The following is a 16,931-nucleotide window of genomic DNA, read 5'->3' on the forward strand; positions in this document are numbered from 1 at the left end:
TTAAGAGGACATATCAGAACACTCATCAGTATTAATGCTGTTTCCTTGTTTGCTTTTCAGACAAACAAGGAAAAGCAATAATATAATTCTAACTACACTAAATACCTCTAATAATGTCAAAAGGACCATGAAGGGCTAAACTAGTGAACTAAAACATGAAGCTAAATAAAATGAAAAGCAAAACAAACCCAAAAATCCAGTGTCCTGACAGATGTCTGATTATATAATTGTTTTCTTTAATCACATAAAATATTTATTTAAAAATATAATCTTTCATTACGTGTATGTTTATTACCTGAAATATTTTAAATATCAAATTTTTACTTAAAATGTGATTCATTTCTTCACCTGTTTACATGCAACTTGAAGTGCTTGAATCAAACGATTCATGAATGTTTAATGCATTAAATTATTAAATGACAGAAAACAGCCACTTCCAACTGTACACATATTTCAACACAAATGGTTCCTGTTCCTCTTCAGAGTCTGCAGCCTTGCTGAGCTCCTCTCCTGGCGTTTCCTCCTCAGCCTCTCCAACTTGCTCCTCTTCTGTTGCCTCTGCTGCTCTGTTTTCATTATTTACCTCTTCTGGGGTAAATAATGAAAACAGTCTCTGTAACTTGTTGATGGTTTTGCTGTATCTCCTCTTTAATTGACGCCCATGTCGGTCCGATGTTGTGTCGTTTACCTCAGTGACCCATATTCAGCGCTGGACCCCAGTCAGGATTGAGCTCATCCATTTCACACGTCGGTTTGCCTTGAAGAGGACATATCAGAACACACATCAGTATTAAAGCTGTAAATTTGATAACACTAGAAAACTTAAATAGTTTACTTCACAATAATGTAAGAGCCTCGATGTCCACTGACAAAACTCGGACTATGCTACATAAACAATATTAGCCCGACCTAAACAAGGTTGACCCACTTAAATGAACTCAACAGAAACTGAACATGAGTACACCCGGACAAAATCATAGCAAAATAAATTATGACACAACACTAACAAAGCGAATTTAGACACTGTTGTGAGATTAGTTTCTATTGTATATCTAGAGTAACGGTAGTTTGGTTTCCTGACCACTGGGGGGAGCACTAGAAGGATATACCGGAAAAACGAGCTCTAGCTAAATAAAGAACGACGGTTGCTTCTCCTGTCTTCCCTCACATCATGACATGGTGTCAGAAATAAGGACTTAAACGCCTACAGAGAGAGCACAATGGCGAAGTTTGGACCTCCGGAGCCGTTTGATTTCACCCACCCGGCGGAGTGGCCGACCTGGCGGAGGCGCAGGTAAATTCGCTTCTGTACTCTATGGGGAGAGACGCCGAACCTATTTACGGCTGTTTTGTGTTTCCCGCTGCAATGGAGGATATGCCACACCCAGAGTATGAGTTCGCCCTAGTGATGCAGAAGTTTGACGAACATTTTGTTCCAAAAAGAAACGTTATCCATGACCGCGCCTGTTTTCACAAAAGGAGCCAAAGGGCCGGTGTAACACCGGTTAGACGGTTGAAGCCTTCGTGCGGAGCTTATATGAGCTCGCGCAGCACTGCGAGTTCGGCGGGGGGATTCGGGACCGGATCGTTATTGGAATAATGGATAAGGAGGTTTCTCAAAAACTTCAACTAGAGGCGGACCTGACTCTGGAGAGAGCCATCCACTGGGTTAACTCGGGGAATCTCATCTGTCCGTGTATCAATCAAGTCCAAACCTCTTCTTTGTTCTGTCACAATTATCGATTTATTTAATTTGATTATTATGCTTCAAACTTTGCAGGACTGACCCCCAGCTCACCCGCTGCCTCACACACACAGCCAGCAGCGTCACCTTCCCATTCATACTTCATGACGTCACTCCCACATCGACACGCCCACCACCAGGTGTCAAAGCCGCTGCTCCTGTCATATCAATAATTACTTATTTCATTCATATTGCTCAGCCTCAGTGAAAACGTGTTTATTATTATTAACGCTTTGGTGCAAAAAACTGATTGAAAATCGATTTATTTACTGCATGTTTATGTCTGTTAAGGCTCAGATGGAACAGAAAGCAGCACTTTAAACCATTCAAACACGAACACAATGGAGACACAATCAGATGACTTATTACTCCGCGATAATAACTCCATAGTCCATGGAAAAACCTTATAAGCTTGTATTAAAGCAGAAAGTACGGCGGCCACCGTAAGAAAGGCTTACAGTATCAATTATGCAGCATGAACTGAAAATTGTCCTGCCCGAAATAAAAGATGCAGGAAGTGTAACAAAATGGGACTTTTCAAGGCTGTGTGTAAAACTAAAATGCTAAAACAAGTCAGAGCTGGAGCTGTTATGGATTCATTCTTTAGTGGTGAACTGTTCCTTAGAGCAACAGTAAAGTCAAATGTCATTGAGGAGTCGGATCCAGACATTGACTGGGACATTGAGCTGCTGGTGAACGGTAGCCCAGTGGATTTTAAAATTGACACTGGTGCTGATACCACAGTCATGACAGACGCAACTTTCAATAATCTACGGCAAAAACCAAAGCTGCATAAGTCCAGATCAACAGTGTACAGTCCAGGTGGAAAGGTCAGATGTGTGGGTATGTTCCTCGCTACCACCACACACAATGGGCAGAGATACCAGTACTGGATTACAGTTATTAAAGGACAATTTGTCAGTAACCTATTAGGCAGACCAGTGGCAAAGCAAATGGGACTGGTCAAGTGGGTCAATGCTATTGGTGGTGACTATTTGTTATCCAGTGACGTGTTCGGGGAAATAGGACTACTGAACTGTGCGCCTGTTAAAATTGAGCTGACGGAAGAGGCAATTCCATATAGCATCAATACACCACGCCAAGTCCCTTTTCCCCTCCTTCCAAAGGTGGAGAAAGAACTAAAGCAGATGCTAAACCTTGGGATCATTGAGGAGGTCACTGAACCAACAGATTGGTGTGCCCCAATGGTACCTGCACCAAAGCGCAATAAGGATGAAGTCAGAGTGTGTGTAGATTTAAAGCGATTGAACAAGGGGGTTAAGCACGAACGCTACATTTTACCTACATTAGATGACATAACACCTAAACTGACTGGAGCCAAGATTTTCTCCACCCTGGATGCCTCTAGTGGGTTTTGGCAAATTCCATTGGACCTCAGCTGCCAAAGACTGACCACATTTATTATCCCGATGGGCCGGTTTTGCTTCACACGCTTACCATTCGGGATTACATCTGCTCCTGAGATTTTCCAGCGACTGATGAGTAATCTACTCAAGTACCTGGAAGGAACTGTTGTCGTGATGGACGATATTCTGGTCTACGGATCTACTAAGGAGCAACACGACCACCGACTCGATGCAGTGTTGCGGACGATCAAGGCGTCCGGTCTTAAGTTGAACAGGGCCAAATGTCACTTTGGGAAAACTGAACTACATCATTAGTGCTGATGGTGTAAAGCCTGATGTGAGAGTAAGGTGGATGCTATTACTAAGATGCCACGTCCGTCAAATGTGGAGCAACTGAGACAGGTGCTTGGGCTAGTGAACTATGTCGGGAAATTCCTGCCAGGTTTGTCCACAGTGCTGTATCCACTGACTAATCTGCTCAAGAAAGAGACTGTATGGATTTGGGATGAACCCCAGGAGCGAGCGTTCAACAAGGCTAAAGCAATGCTCATAGCTGCGCCAGCCCTCTGCTATTACGACACCAACAAGCCAACAGTGGTCAGCGCCGATGCCAGCAGTTATGGCCTCCGTGCTGCTCTGTTACAAGACCATGAGGGGGAGCTGCGTCCTGTTGCCTTTTGCTCGCGCACACTTAGCGATGCTGAGAAGAGATATTCACAGATTGAAAAGGAGTGTCTGGCGTTGGTCTGGGCCTGCGAACGTTTTGCTCGCTACATCCAAGGGATGGGACATGTCCGGTTACAAACGGATCATAAGCCAATGGTACCACTAATCAACTCTTATGATCTTGACAAAATGCCACTAAGATGCCAGAGACTACTTATGCGTCTTATGAGGTTCAAGGTCTCCGCAGAACATGCTCCCGGCAAACAGCTCATAGTTGCCGACACACTCTCCAGACATCCATTGAAAGACAGTTGTGGTCCAGAAACTGAAACACAAGTAAAGGCATATGTCAACACTATGGTGGCTAGCAAACCAATCAGGTCACCAAAGCTGGAGGAGCTCCGCCAGACTACACGAGACGACGCTGAGCTTCAAAAAGTAATCACGTTTATCAGAAAAGGGTGGCCTCGCAACATTGCACAGAGCTCACTACTGCACGGATACTATGCAGCCAGAAGTCACCTATCGGAGTCGGACGGACTGGTCCTATATCATGACCGCATCGTAGTTCCAACAACACTCCGAGCTGGTGTTTTAGACCAACTACACGAAGGCCACCAGGGTCTCACCAAGTGTCGTGAGCGAGCGAAGTTGACGGTGTGGTGGCCGAAGATTGGTGCACAGATCACAAACAAAGTGAAGTTCTGTGATTTTTGCAGAGAGCACAAGCCTACACAGAGACATGAACCACTGATGACAACTTCTCTGCCCAGTGGTCCATGGCAGAGAATTGCAGTGGACCTGTTTGTGCATGAGGGTAAGACTTATCTTGTTGCTGTTGATTATTTTTCTAGGGACATTGAAATCGCTTCTCTCACCACCGCTTCCAGCACCCAAGTTATCAACAAGCTCAAACACATGTTTGTGAGATGGGGGATCCCGCTGGAACTCGTCAGCAATAACGGGACACAGTTTATATCGTCAGAGTTCCAAGAATTCAAGCAGAGGTATGGGTCCACTCACATAACCTCAAGCCCCCATTACCCGCAGTCTAATGGAGCTGCAGAAAGGGGTGTTCAGACTGCCAAGTACATCCTCAAACAGCCTGACCCCTGCTTAGCCCTTATGAGTTACCGCTCCACACCAGTAGCAGCAACAGGTTCCAGTCCAGCGCAACTTATGACTGGCCGACAGATCCGCACCACTGTTCCTGTCCTGGAAAAAACATTGATGCCAAGCGCCGTCAACCCAGACCTAGTCTACGTAAAGGATGCCAAAGCTAAAGATTCTTACAGATTCTTCTACAACCGCAGATATTCAGCTCGCCCTCTTCCTGAACTTCTCGCTGGTCAAAATATGAGAGTGAAACTTGAAGGGGAAAAAGGGTGGACGACGCCTGCCAAAGTCATCAGCAAGTCCAAGGAGCCAAGATCCTACCTCGTAGAAATGGCCAAGGGGAGCGTGACCCGTTGCAACAGACGTCACCTTCAGGAGATCCCTGGGACGGATGCTTCTGAAGCACATCATATGGTTGAGTCTGCAGTGCCAGAGCAAGACTGTATAGGTGGCCATTCCATCTGAAGCACCATCAAATCAGCCAGTAGCGAGCCCTTCCTCAGGACCTTCCTTCCCACCATCTACTCCTGTGAGAACAACTTCCAGGGGACGTGAAATAAAACTGCCTCTGAGATTCAGAGACTGATAAGATTCAAAAGGGCATAATAATCCCTATCAGGACTGAGGGCAGTCTACCCCTGTGATATCCTGTATTGTTCTGTATCGATTTGATAACCGCTAAAAAAAAAATGTAGGGAAGTTGTTCTGAAAACATCCAAGTTTAATGTCTGAAAGAAGCCTTTGTTGAAAAGAGATGTGACAGCTAAAGATTAAATTAAATGGAGTAATTCATTAAATTAGAAATGTAGGATTTAAGTATCATTTAAGATATTAAACTAATTTCCTGATGTTTTGGATATTGCAATGTTTAACTTTAAAAGAGGGGAGATTTTGTGAGATTAGTTTCTATTGGTTTCCTGACCATTGGGGGGAGCACTAGGAGGATATACCGGAAAAACGAGTTCGTATAAGAAGCTGTTCATGTTGTTACCTCGTGTTCTAGCTAAATAAAGAAGTTCGGCTTTCCAACCGACGATTGCTTCTCCTGTCTTTCCTCACATCGTGACAGACACTCACAAGAATGGAAATATCTGGAGGAAACTTGTAGGTATCTGGGGATGTTGGAGAAGGTAATATCGCTGATACCAAGACATCCGTCTTCATTTCGTTAGCTCTGTTAGCTTAGCTTCCACGCGTTGTTTCCAAGCAGGAAAATAGTGGAAAGAAAGTCCGTTTTCCATGTTTTTACCGTTTCAGTCGTGTGATCGGACATTACATTCAATAACGCAGCAAGTTCGTGCCATAGCTAAATCATTTTAAGTAACTTGGATTAAAAAAATCTGCGACACTGTTGTTTTTGTCAGTTATGTTTAACAGAGAGGACCCCAAAGATGGCGCTGGTGTCCCTCCGTCTACGGCAGTGACGTCACGTTCCAAAGCTCTATAGATCAATTAGTAAACTTCTGTACTGCTTTTAAAATGGCTCAGCTGAAATACTGGACAAGAGGAAAATAAATGATAAGAGGTGTGACAAGAAACATCTCAAAAGCAATTTATATAGTGTTTCGGAAGACCCAGCTTTTATCTTGGTAGTTCACTTCCTGTCATCAGCCAGGCTAATAGTAGCCATATCAGCTAAGCTAAATATTAGCAAATAAACAACCATGTCTTACTAAATGGTGACATTTATTAAAAATTGGAATACAACTGAAAAAAAGAATTTACTAGAATGTTCTGGTAGTATCTGGACCTCCCAGTGACTGAAATATGATCCTGCTGATTGCTGCACCTGTCCAACACAGGCCACGCCCATCTACAGGTGCCAGCAGAAATCTGACTCCACACAGCCAATAAAAATGCTCTAAAAATCTTTATTGTTCCAGAGAATATTAAACATCAGCACGAGCGACCAATCAGAGCCCTCCGTCAACAGAAAGAAAACCGAAAACTTGTCTTATTAAAGCTTAAGAATTTTTTTTTACACCAGGCCCCGCCCACATTCGAGACTCCGCCCACTTTAGGGCTTCTCAGTCATCTCAGGCTCCACCCACTAAACACCAGAACTCAAAGAAAAACCAAAGTTCTGACCCAGGGGACGTCACCTGAACACACCTGTTGTCTTTAAGCTCCGCCTGCATCGGGTCAGGAGTTCGGAGACAGTTCAGAACTGAACGGATCCAAATGAGCAAACAGTCCAACATTCAAGAAAATTCTGGTTCTGGTGTTTTCATGGTTTAAAATCAGGAACAGAAACCGACTGGGAGGGAGCCGGTTCTGACTCTTCACATTGTGTTGGGTTGGTTCTGAAGGAGAACAGAGTTTGGACCAGAACCTCACAGTATGATGGAGGAGCTCCAGAACCTTCAGAACCATCAGCCCATCTGATTGGATGCTGATGTAACTGGACCCGAATAGAAATGAGTTGGAGGAGTTTCAGAACCTCCGGAGCAGCTGCCTGTCGGGTTTGGACCTTCGACACCATCCGCTGTTGGTATCAGCTGATTGATGAAAGCAGAACCAAGGTCCGGTATCAGTGAGCTCCGGTTCCGGCGGAGCATGTTGAGTTCTTGGCAACCATCTTTGTGTCAGGTGGGATTCTGGGATGCGGCGCCAGTTTTTACATTCCCTGAGAAGCTCCACTTCTCTTTGGCGCCGGCTTGGAGTCTTTACCGGTTTCTATGGAAACAGAAAACAGACATCAGCAGCGTTGTCACAGTGGGGCAGAACTCCTCTGGTCCGGTTCTGGTTCTGACCTTGCAGCCATCGGACCTGCGTGGCCGGCCCGTAGCCTTTCTGGTTGCGGGCGGCGATGCGAAAGATGACGGCGGGCTTGGTGGTGTAGTCGATGTGCGCGTTGGCCAGGGTGGAGGCCTGAACCAGGCAGCACGGATCAGAACCACAGTACACCCTCATGAAGGCCAGCTGGGCCGGGCCAGAACCAGGCGGCTTGGCCTGGCTGGACTGGATGGCCAGGTACACCGAGTACTCTGTGATGCTCCCCGCGGTGACGGCAGGCGGCTCCCAGGTGAGCTGGGCCCCGCCCAGGTTCTGGAGGGACAGAAACGCGCATGGGCGTCCTGTCCTGGACGCCCAGGACAGGACACGAGTTTCCATGGTAACGGCAGGAACTCACCTTGCTTATCTTGATGGCGCACGGCGCTCCAGGGAACCCAGGGAGGCACGTCTTGAACGCCGCCACCTCGGAGAAGGCGCCGCGGCCGCAGATGTTGATCCCCGCCACCCGGAACTTGTAGGCGGTTCCCGGCTGAAGCTCCACCCTCCTCATCTGGCTGTAGTCCGGCGCCGCCCCGCAGTCATCCTGCAGGTACACAACACCCGTCAGCACGACCACGACGACTCCATCAGTCCCCCCGGCCGGTACGTACCTCCAGCGCATCGTCGTCGTAGGGAACGTAGTAGTGAGTCACAACGGCGTTGGTGACCTTCATGATGCTGACGTCAAACCAAGGGTTCTCCTTCGGCGCCGACTTCACACGAATGGTCGGTTCCTGCAACACAACGATGCTTCAGTGTTTGTCGCGTGCCGTTAGCATGTTTGGAAAAATGAACGGGATGTTAATGAAAGGATGGCGTGTTCCTGGTACGTCGGCCAGCCTTTGGCGACTGCTGTGTTCTGAGCAGGCGGTTAGAATGTCACTGTGCTGTTAACATGTTGTATGTATATTCCTAGCATGCTAGATGGTCATTGTCAGCGTGTTCAGGGTGAGTTGATGGCATCTCGTCTGTATTCTTGGCATGTTGATGGAGTGGATTACGGTTAGTTATAGTCGGTGATTCTGCCATGTTAGCATGCTGTCAGAATGTTGCTAGCATGATCTTAGCATCTTTATACTATTGTTTTTATTCTTTTCTTATGTGGGTCTTTGGTTCTGCTGTCTACCGGTACCGATGCGTCCTTGTTGTCTTACAGGAGGCGGCTCTCTGATGCCGTTGATGGTTTCCGTCGCCATAGCGACAGCCATGCTCTTGGTCTCCGTCACCAAAGGGGTGGGGCTGAATGTGCTGGCCAGCCGGGCGACGGCGCTGATGACGGCGGCGGCGGGCTGGGAGGCGTGGCTCTCTGCGGTCGGGTCGTTCAGGCTGTCAGCCGGGGCGAGCCCCTCTGTAACAGAACCAGAACCAGGCTGAGTGAGTCCAGGTTCCCCAGCCGACACAGAGAGAACTGTGCCTGACTCTACCTGTGGGCACCCTGCTGTGTTCTGGTTCTGGTTCCTGCTGCTGTTGGACCAGCGCCGCCAGCTCCTGTGGTGTCAGAACGATACGGACGGCCTGGTCGCCTGATTGGCTGGCCTCACCTGCAGACACACCAACATCTTTAGAGACGACGGCGAACGCGGAGACGTCTCTGTCCTCTCACTGTCTCACCGATGCTCCTGGCTGCTCCCTCAGTCGCCAAGGCAACAGCCATCTGGTCTGGGACCCGTCCCGTCGTCAGTGTGAAGGTCATTGTCCTGGAGATCTCCTCACCTCCGTCCCCCTCTGATGACATCAGCTGCTGAGGAAGACCTCCGTCTGAAGACGCCATCTGGGTCGGGAGCGGAGCCAAACTTAGCATGTGCACATGCCGGAGTTACCTGACGCTGCACCAGCATTCACCTGAACCTGCAGCGCCGACACTCCTGATGACATCATGCCGTCTGATTGGCTGTCTGTCATTGCTGGCTCCTCCTCTTCTCCTGTTGCCATGGCGAGGGTTTCAGACTCCACCCTTTCAGCACCAACCAATGAGGAGAGATCCTGCAGAGAGGACCAGACATCAGAACCGGGCCAGAACCTGCTGGGTAGTCCAGTCGGTATCCAGTGAGCTTGCCAGGCTCCGCCCCCCGCAGGAACCTGGGCAGGTGTGTCTCCAGGTGATGCTCCAAGTCTGTCCTAACTAAACAAGAACGGGTGACAGACGTACCGGGACAGACGGACCCGGTGTGGGCGTGGCATGCGTTACTGTGGTAACCGCTGCACTCTGACTGACGGCAGCATCAGATGAGGAGGCGGAGTCTGTGGCGTCTCCATGGAGACCATCTCCACTCTGGTGAGCTGCACAGCAAAGGGACAGGAAGTGATGTCACAACCACACCCCAAAAAAAAAAAAAAAGTCCAAAAGTACCAGAACCAGGCGAGAGCAGCTACCTGTAGCGGTGGTGGCGGTGTTGGTGGTTCCGGTCTCATGAGTCTCACATGGGGGGTTGGAGCACACCTGTCAGAACAAACAGGTCATTACCTCACCTGGACCAATCACAGATTAGCAGGAACCTGACAGGTGCTGCCTCACCTGCTGGACGCCGCCGGCTCCAGCGGTGGTGGCGGTGTTGGTGGTTCCGGTCTCATGAGTCTCACAGGGGGGGTTGGAACATACCTGCCAACACAAACTTCATTTTTGGGGTTTCCATGGCAACGCATGGAGAAACCTCTTGTTCTCTGCATCACAAAGCCTTCAGAATTTAACACAGCCACAGCGCTCCCCAAAACATGACGCGCAATCGGACTCGGTGTGGGCGTGGCATGCGTTACTGTGGTAACCGGTGTGGTCAGAGGGCCCAGGGCAGTAGTGGCTACGGTCCAGTAGCTCACCGCCACAAAGTCCTCTGGACAGTCCATTTTCAAGCTAGTAAATCAATGTGCTAACATTAGCATTTTAACTCATTTTAGATATAATAGCAAAGTTTAACATAGTGAACGCAGAAAGCCATTGGTAGTGTTAGCCCACACTGATGCTTCAATTTAAAGTAAACATGGCATTTTAGCTAATTGTAGTTTATACACTGCCATTAGCATGGAGAACATTATTGCAGATCAACATGCTATTGACTGTATTTTAGCTGAACTTAATCTTTTTAGCCAAATTTACCACATAAACTGCTGTTAGTCAACATGATAGTTATAGCATTATTATCAGCTAATTTTGATTTATAAGCTAGACATAACATACTCATGGAGCAACTGGATGCAATTGAAAGCCCACGTTACTGAAAGCATTTTAGCTAAACTTAGCATTTCATGACATGCTAAGCTGCCAAGTTTCACACTCAAACTTGAGGCCTGCAGAACTTAACTCAGCATCAGGATTCATCAGATTCAGGTCCGACCGATACGCACACTTTGACAGGCCTTATTTAAAGTTCTTCAGAAATTATCTAGTTACTGTTCAACTTCATCTATTGAAATTGTGGCACCTCTGGTTTTCCATACCTCCATGCTGGAAGGTATAAAATGTCTCAGTTCAGATTGATCACCTGCAGTGACAGGTGCCGTCTCACCTGTTGGATTCCGCCAGCTCCAGCAGTGGTGAAGGTATTGGTGGTTCCGGTCTCATGGGTCTCACAGGGGGGGTTGGAGCAGACCAGAGTCACCGCTGCATGGTTAGAGACCAGAAGCAGCTGATCAGCGTTGTGACACGGCTACCTGAGCTCTACAGGTGTTCAGGTGCAGCAGCTACCTGTGGCAGCGTCTCCCCCGGCGTTAGTGGTGGTAGTGGTACCTGTGGTGCTGCCAGGTTCCTCTGAGGTCGGGGAGGCCATGAAGGAGACCGGCAGGTCCTGGACCAGCGGCTGCGGCTCAGCGCCGCTGGGCGTCGTGATCAGTGTCACCTGCAGACAGGAAGCAGTAGGATCGTCGGAGCGGGACGGGGCTAAATGAGTTCAACCCTGCAGCAGTTACCTGTCTGGGTCCAGAGGCGGTTGCTGTGGCAACCTGGCTGGCTAATGAGGCGGTGGGTGTGGTCAGCGAGGTTCCCCCCAACAAGGCGGCAGAGACGCTTCCTGTTCCCGTCCCCAGGCTGGAGACGCCTGCAGACAGGAAACAGTCACATGACCTGCGCTGGCACCTTGTTAGCGACGCCTCACCTGCACCGCTTACCTGTGGTTCCCTTGACAACTAGCTTGGTGCCAGTGGCGGCCGGAGACACCAGCCTGATTCCGCTCATCGGGACGGTTCTGAGGATGGTACCAGGCACCCCGGGGGCTCCTTTCAGCACCACCTGAGCACACAGAGGGGTGAACACCTGGCAGGGCCTCACCTGTACGCCGCCGTGACCTCAGAATGCTGTCTCACCTGTGTGACCCCTTGCTGGCCGGCGGACATCCTGGGGATGGCGTTGATCAACTTCTCTGTTCCTGGAGTTCCCAACTTGGAGCTCAGGATGGTGATTGGACTGTTCCCACCTGCAGGGGGCGGAGCCTGCGTTAGTAGCGGGTCCCACTCGGCGCGGCGGCTCAGGTGAGCGCGGCGTACCTGCTGCTCCCTGCAGAGCCGACAGCGGAATGGTCTTGATGATGGCGGGCTTATTGGAGCCAGCCTGCGCCGTGCTGATGATGGCGGTCTGCTTCCCGTCCGCGGTGCTCACCAGCTTCAGGATGGTTCCCGCAGGAAGCGCGCCCTTCGTCTGACAGGAAGCGGCGGAGTTAAACTCGATCTAATCGCTGGACTCGACACTAGCGCCCAGAGGTCCAGAACCACAGGTCCAGTCTGTGCTGAGGACTGATCTCTGGTTGTTACCTGGAGGATCTGAGTGACTGGGCTGCTCCCAGCCTGACCAGTAACCACTCCGCTCTGGACCGGTCGGGTCTGGACCACAGACACCATCTTCCCCAGGTTGCCAAGGTTACCAATCTGAAAGAGAAGCAGATGTTTCCAAGCAAGCCGTTCAGCTGATATTATGTTAAACGGCTTGCCATAGATGACATCACTCACCAAAGCCCCGCCTCCTCCCAGGCTAATGGGGCTGTTGACAATGGTGATGGTCTTGGTGACTCCGCCCACCACAGTGGTGACCACCTGTGGTTGCTGGGAGACCATCACTGAGCCGGACTTATGCACGGTGATGATTGGCCGGCTCTGCGCCGTGGAGGCGGGGACTACCGAAGCAACGCCCACCTGAGCGGCGGCCGTCTTCAGCAGACGTGTGGCCGGGTTTTTGACCTGGAACAGGAATGATGATGTCATCACCCAGCGCCTCCAGCAGCTTCTTTAACTTCCTCCAATCGTGACGTCACCATGGCAACTCACAGTCTTCACGCCGCCGAGGACGGCCGCCGAGGACGGAGGGATCTTCTGTGTCACTGCTGCCGCCGCCGCCAGGGCCGCCATGCCGCTCATCTGGGGGCTGCTGCCGATTGGCTGAGAAGTAGACAGGAGGGTTACCGTGGAAACGGATCCGTTTCCGACGGCCGAGGAGACACAGACCGTCCTTACCGTCTGACCAGGCGACGACAGGCGAACACCTGCAGGAAGCGTCGCCATGGCTGCACCGGGCGCTGTCACCATCTTCAGGACTGCTGCAGAAACATAACAGGTGAGAAAGAGTCACACCACACACCCACCTGTCCAGGTAAACCTACCTGCAGCTGATGGGCTTCCAGGCGGCGTGGCGCCGTGAGCGGCGGCGGGCGGAGGGACAGCGTGGCCGGCTGGTGCTGCGGCAGCGGGCGTGGAGCCAGGTGTGGCCGGGATGTCGTACCTCTGCAGCTGCAGCAGGTAGGTGTCGGCGGTCTTGGACGGCCCCCAGCTCACCTCCAGGGATGAGGTGTTGGCCCGGACCAGCTGGACCCGGGACGGCGCCATGGGACACTCTGAGGGACACGGACAGGTGAGACAGACAGGTGGATTCAGCTGGTTCCTTTGGGTTTACGTCTGAAAACGCAGCAGATGATCTACTGGCTAGAATAGCATCACATGATGACATCATCATTCTCTATCCAATAGAAACCGCTCCCTCTGCACCATCACAACAGGGGACGGTACCTGCAGGACGGCGTCCTCACCTGTCTCCAGGTACCACAGGTCTTTGCAGCACACCTGGTTGTTCCAGGCCTTGCGGTATCCGTCGCGGCCGCTCCAGATGTAGAGGCGGGAGTTGATGGCGACGCTGCAGTGGCCGGCCCGCGCTCTGGGAAGGTTCTCCTCATCGCCGTCCATCAGAACCGTCTCCCAGCACATCGTCTCTACACACACACACAGGTGAGCGCTAGGCGGGGCTTGAGGAGAGTGTGTTCGGGTGTGTGTTTACCCAGGTTGAGGCAGGCCAGGTTGTTGGTGCACTTCCACTCCTTCTCATGGGTTCCCATCTTGACGTCGTCCTCAATGAGAGGGACCCATCCTCCAAACACGTACATCCTGACACACACACACACACGTTCGTCATGCTGTCTTTGTGGGGATTTTTCATCGACTTCCACTCATTTCTGCAGCCGAACCAAAACGCAGTTCAACCCCCCAGTCCTGAACCACACAGCAGTGATGTGGGTCTTTGGGCCCCACAAGGAGCAGATACATGGAACACACACCTGAGACACGCCCGGTTCTGACCCGGTGTGTGTGCAGTGGTTCAGGCCCGGTTCTGGCCCGGTGTGTGTGCAGTACTTGTGGTTGATGACGGTGGCAGAGTGCAGGCTGCGGGGGAGGGGCGGCGTCCCACTGAGAGATGGTTGGCTCCACACCAGAGAGTCTGTGACATCATCAGGACAAGAACCAATCAGGAGATGGGCTTACAGACAAACAGGAAGCTGCACACATCTGAAACATCTGGAACCAGGTCAGAGTTCTGGACCAACCTGGACCCGGACTCTGTGGCGCCTCACCTATGTCCAGGACCCACAGGTCTCCCAGCCGGCAGCCGTTCATCCCACCATAGATGATCAGCCGGCTGACTCCGCCCCTGCTCGCCATCACCGCCGTGTGACTCTCCCTGGGCGGCGGCGGCGGCCCTGAAGTGGGCGGGATCTCCCAGCTGACCACCGTGGAACCGGGTCGCAGCTCCAGGCAGTACAGGTCGTTCAGGTACCTGAGGGATTGGGCCACAGTCAGGTTCAGAGGGCAGAAGGTCAGGTGAGGGGCGGGGTGGCAGTTCCTACCTGGGAATGTTGTTCTTAGGATCCTCGCTGTCATTGGCCAGGCCGCCAAACAGGAAGCAGCGGGAACCAGTCAGAGAGAAGCTGTGTCCGAGGCGCGGGCAAGGGGGCGGGCCTTTCTTCGGTGGTTTGGCCTTCAGACGTTTCCACTCCCAGCGGCTGGCCTGCAGGAGCGTCACAGTCCGGTCAGCCCCGCCTCCGGCAGGCAGCGCCGTTAGCCCCGCCTCTGGTGACATCACTCACCTGCAGCTCATACAGCTCGTTGCTGTACTTGCCATACTCCACCATCCCTCCGAACACCAGCAGCCGTGTCCCGTCGCACACGAAGCCGTAGGCGGCGCAGCCAGGAGGGATGTCGCCACGCACCGCCGGGATGAACCATTGGTTGGTGGCTGGGGGGCGGGGCTTCTGGTTAGTCACAGGATCTACATCACACAGTAATATAATACCAAGAGACCTGGCAACACACCAGGTGTTCAGAGGTTCTACAAAGGGAGGGTTCTGCTGCCTGGGACTGACCCGGTTCTGTTTCACAACCTGTACTGGTTTTGTGCACTAGCTCTGTATTGGTTCTATACTGTGGTCCTACTGAATGAGAACTCATTACATTTATATTTCCTTTGTTGTTCATTCATTGATCTCCATCCCCCTCCTGCTGCTCAGGCCCTGGGCGGGGGTTGGGTCAGCTCGGTCAGTGGGGGGTTGAGGTGGTGGTTCTTTTGTTCTCTGGTTTCAATCTGTATTTTCTGGACCTAGTTCTGTTCATCATCCCTAAATAAAAACAGTCATAATAGCCGCTCTTTGTTTGGGCTTTTTTTGGTTATTTTCACCTCCTCGGTGTGGGCGGGGTGATGTGACGTCACCAGTGTTTTCAGTAAAAAGGCGCCATTTTTCACCGTGTGTCTGAGCGGTTGGTAGGAGCTACAGGCTAACTGCTACATGCTAACGCTGAAGCTCCAGGGAGAGCGGAGCCCCGCAGCCAGAGTGACCGGGAACCAGGGAGCTCCGGTCCACAAGCACCGACTGCCTGATAAGGCGAAAACGTCGCGGGTTAAACCCCAGGACCCGCCCATACTCCCCTCTTTAAAACCCGCGGTGCGTTCATTTCCTTGGCTAAGAGCCCACACCCGACTTATTCCCCGGTTTAGAGCCCAGAACCCGACCTACTCCACAGTTTACACCCCGAACCCGTTACTAAGCCCGGCTCCCGTTCGGACCCACCTGTGTTATAGACGTGGAGCTCGTCCACGATTCCCTCGTTTCCCCCTCCGAACACAACCATCAGCTCCTTGATGGAAACGGCCCGGTGTCCGTGCCTGGGTCGCGGAACCGGGCCGGTCCAGCCCAGGACCCGCTTCCAACGGGGCTGCAGCACAGCGGGGGTCTCAGTGAGGGTCTCCATGGACTCACCTTCGGTCTGATACAGATTCAGCCGAACTTTTATGGTTTTACCATTTGCTTCTTTTGGACCGGCTGGTTCTGATCCAACCGGCTCCTCAACAAGGTCCTCAGAGCGGCCAGAACCACTCACGGTTCCCCGCTTCTGCAGGCCGCGTTGTCCTGGAGCTCTGCTAACAACAGCTAGCAGCTAACGCTATTCTTCTTCTCCTTCGAGGTTTACAGTTCATGGCGTCTTAGTGCCCCCTGCTGGCTGGCTCATCAAGAGAATGCAGAGTGTGTGCAAAGCAGTAATCACAGCAAAAGGTGGCTACTTTGAAGAAACTAGAATATAAGACATATTTTCAGTTGTTTCACACATTTTTGATAAGTATATAATTCCACATGTGTTAATTCATAGTTTTGATGCCTTCAGTGTGAATCTACAATTTTCATATTTCATATTAATGTAAATGAATAAAACTCTTTGAATGAAAAGGTGTGTCCAAACTTTTTGTCTGTCTGTGTGTGTGTATATATATATATATATATATATATATATATATATATATATATATATATATACTGCTCAAGAAAATAAAGGGAACATTTCACTTTAATTTTGTGTGTGGCTCCAAATCCAGGCCTCCATTGGTTAATAAATTTGATTTCCATTGATGATTTTTGTGTGATTTTGTTGTCAGCACATTCAACTTTGTACAGAACAAAGTATTCAATGAGAATATTTCATTCATTCAGATCTAGGATGTGTTATTTGAGTGTTCCCTTTATTTTTTT

At 50.7% G+C, this 16,931-nt stretch overlaps 1 protein-coding gene and 1 long non-coding RNA gene across 10 annotated transcripts in view; one reads left to right on the forward strand and one right to left on the reverse strand.

The window, feature by feature from the left end:
* Positions 1–6,744: 6,744 nt before the first annotated feature.
* Positions 6,745–16,931, reverse strand: part of LOC106942551 (host cell factor 1-like) — a 15,213-nt gene continuing 5,026 nt past the window's right edge. Inside the window, exons 1-29 of one of the 9 annotated variants that reach the window (XM_015025873.1) lie at positions 15,978–16,552; positions 15,000–15,148; positions 14,760–14,920; positions 14,487–14,689; positions 14,269–14,353; positions 13,916–14,022; positions 13,671–13,850; positions 13,248–13,478; positions 13,102–13,184; positions 12,916–13,026; positions 12,601–12,828; positions 12,406–12,519; positions 12,142–12,292; positions 11,962–12,071; positions 11,767–11,887; positions 11,569–11,696; positions 11,348–11,498; positions 11,169–11,263; positions 10,184–10,267; positions 10,042–10,108; positions 9,818–9,948; positions 9,511–9,651; positions 9,280–9,439; positions 9,093–9,209; positions 8,823–9,016; positions 8,280–8,402; positions 8,027–8,212; positions 7,647–7,941; positions 6,745–7,569 (exon numbers count right to left, since the gene is read on the reverse strand). In XM_015025873.1, coding sequence (XP_014881359.1) covers positions 7,511–7,569; positions 7,647–7,941; positions 8,027–8,212; positions 8,280–8,402; positions 8,823–9,016; positions 9,093–9,209; positions 9,280–9,439; positions 9,511–9,651; positions 9,818–9,948; positions 10,042–10,108; positions 10,184–10,267; positions 11,169–11,263; positions 11,348–11,498; positions 11,569–11,696; positions 11,767–11,887; positions 11,962–12,071; positions 12,142–12,292; positions 12,406–12,519; positions 12,601–12,828; positions 12,916–13,026; positions 13,102–13,184; positions 13,248–13,478; positions 13,671–13,850; positions 13,916–14,022; positions 14,269–14,353; positions 14,487–14,689; positions 14,760–14,920; positions 15,000–15,148; positions 15,978–16,158 — 4,146 coding nt within the window. In that variant the 5' untranslated portion in view covers positions 16,159–16,552 and the 3' untranslated portion in view covers positions 6,745–7,510. Of the gene's footprint in view, positions 7,570–7,646; positions 7,942–8,026; positions 8,213–8,279; positions 8,403–8,822; positions 9,017–9,092; positions 9,210–9,279; positions 9,440–9,510; positions 9,652–9,817; positions 9,949–10,041; positions 10,109–10,183; positions 10,268–11,168; positions 11,264–11,347; positions 11,499–11,568; positions 11,697–11,766; positions 11,888–11,961; positions 12,072–12,141; positions 12,293–12,405; positions 12,829–12,915; positions 13,185–13,247; positions 13,479–13,670; positions 13,851–13,915; positions 14,023–14,268; positions 14,354–14,486; positions 14,690–14,759; positions 14,921–14,999; positions 15,149–15,977; positions 16,554–16,931 lie in introns of those variants that run through there. The other 8 variants (XM_015025870.1, XM_015025871.1, XM_015025867.1 and 5 more) reach the window with 8 other exon arrangements.
* On the forward strand, positions 11,619–14,280 carry LOC106942552 (uncharacterized). Its single transcript, XR_001423650.1, has 3 exons — positions 11,619–11,629; positions 14,141–14,147; positions 14,198–14,280. It is a non-coding gene; the product is annotated as an uncharacterized LOC106942552 (long non-coding RNA).

This window comes from Poecilia latipinna, unplaced genomic scaffold (genome assembly GCF_001443285.1).
Source record: "Poecilia latipinna isolate Pla-1442-1.1 unplaced genomic scaffold, P_latipinna-1.0 Scaffold4370, whole genome shotgun sequence".
NCBI classification, from domain to species: domain Eukaryota; kingdom Metazoa; phylum Chordata; class Actinopteri; order Cyprinodontiformes; family Poeciliidae; genus Poecilia; species Poecilia latipinna.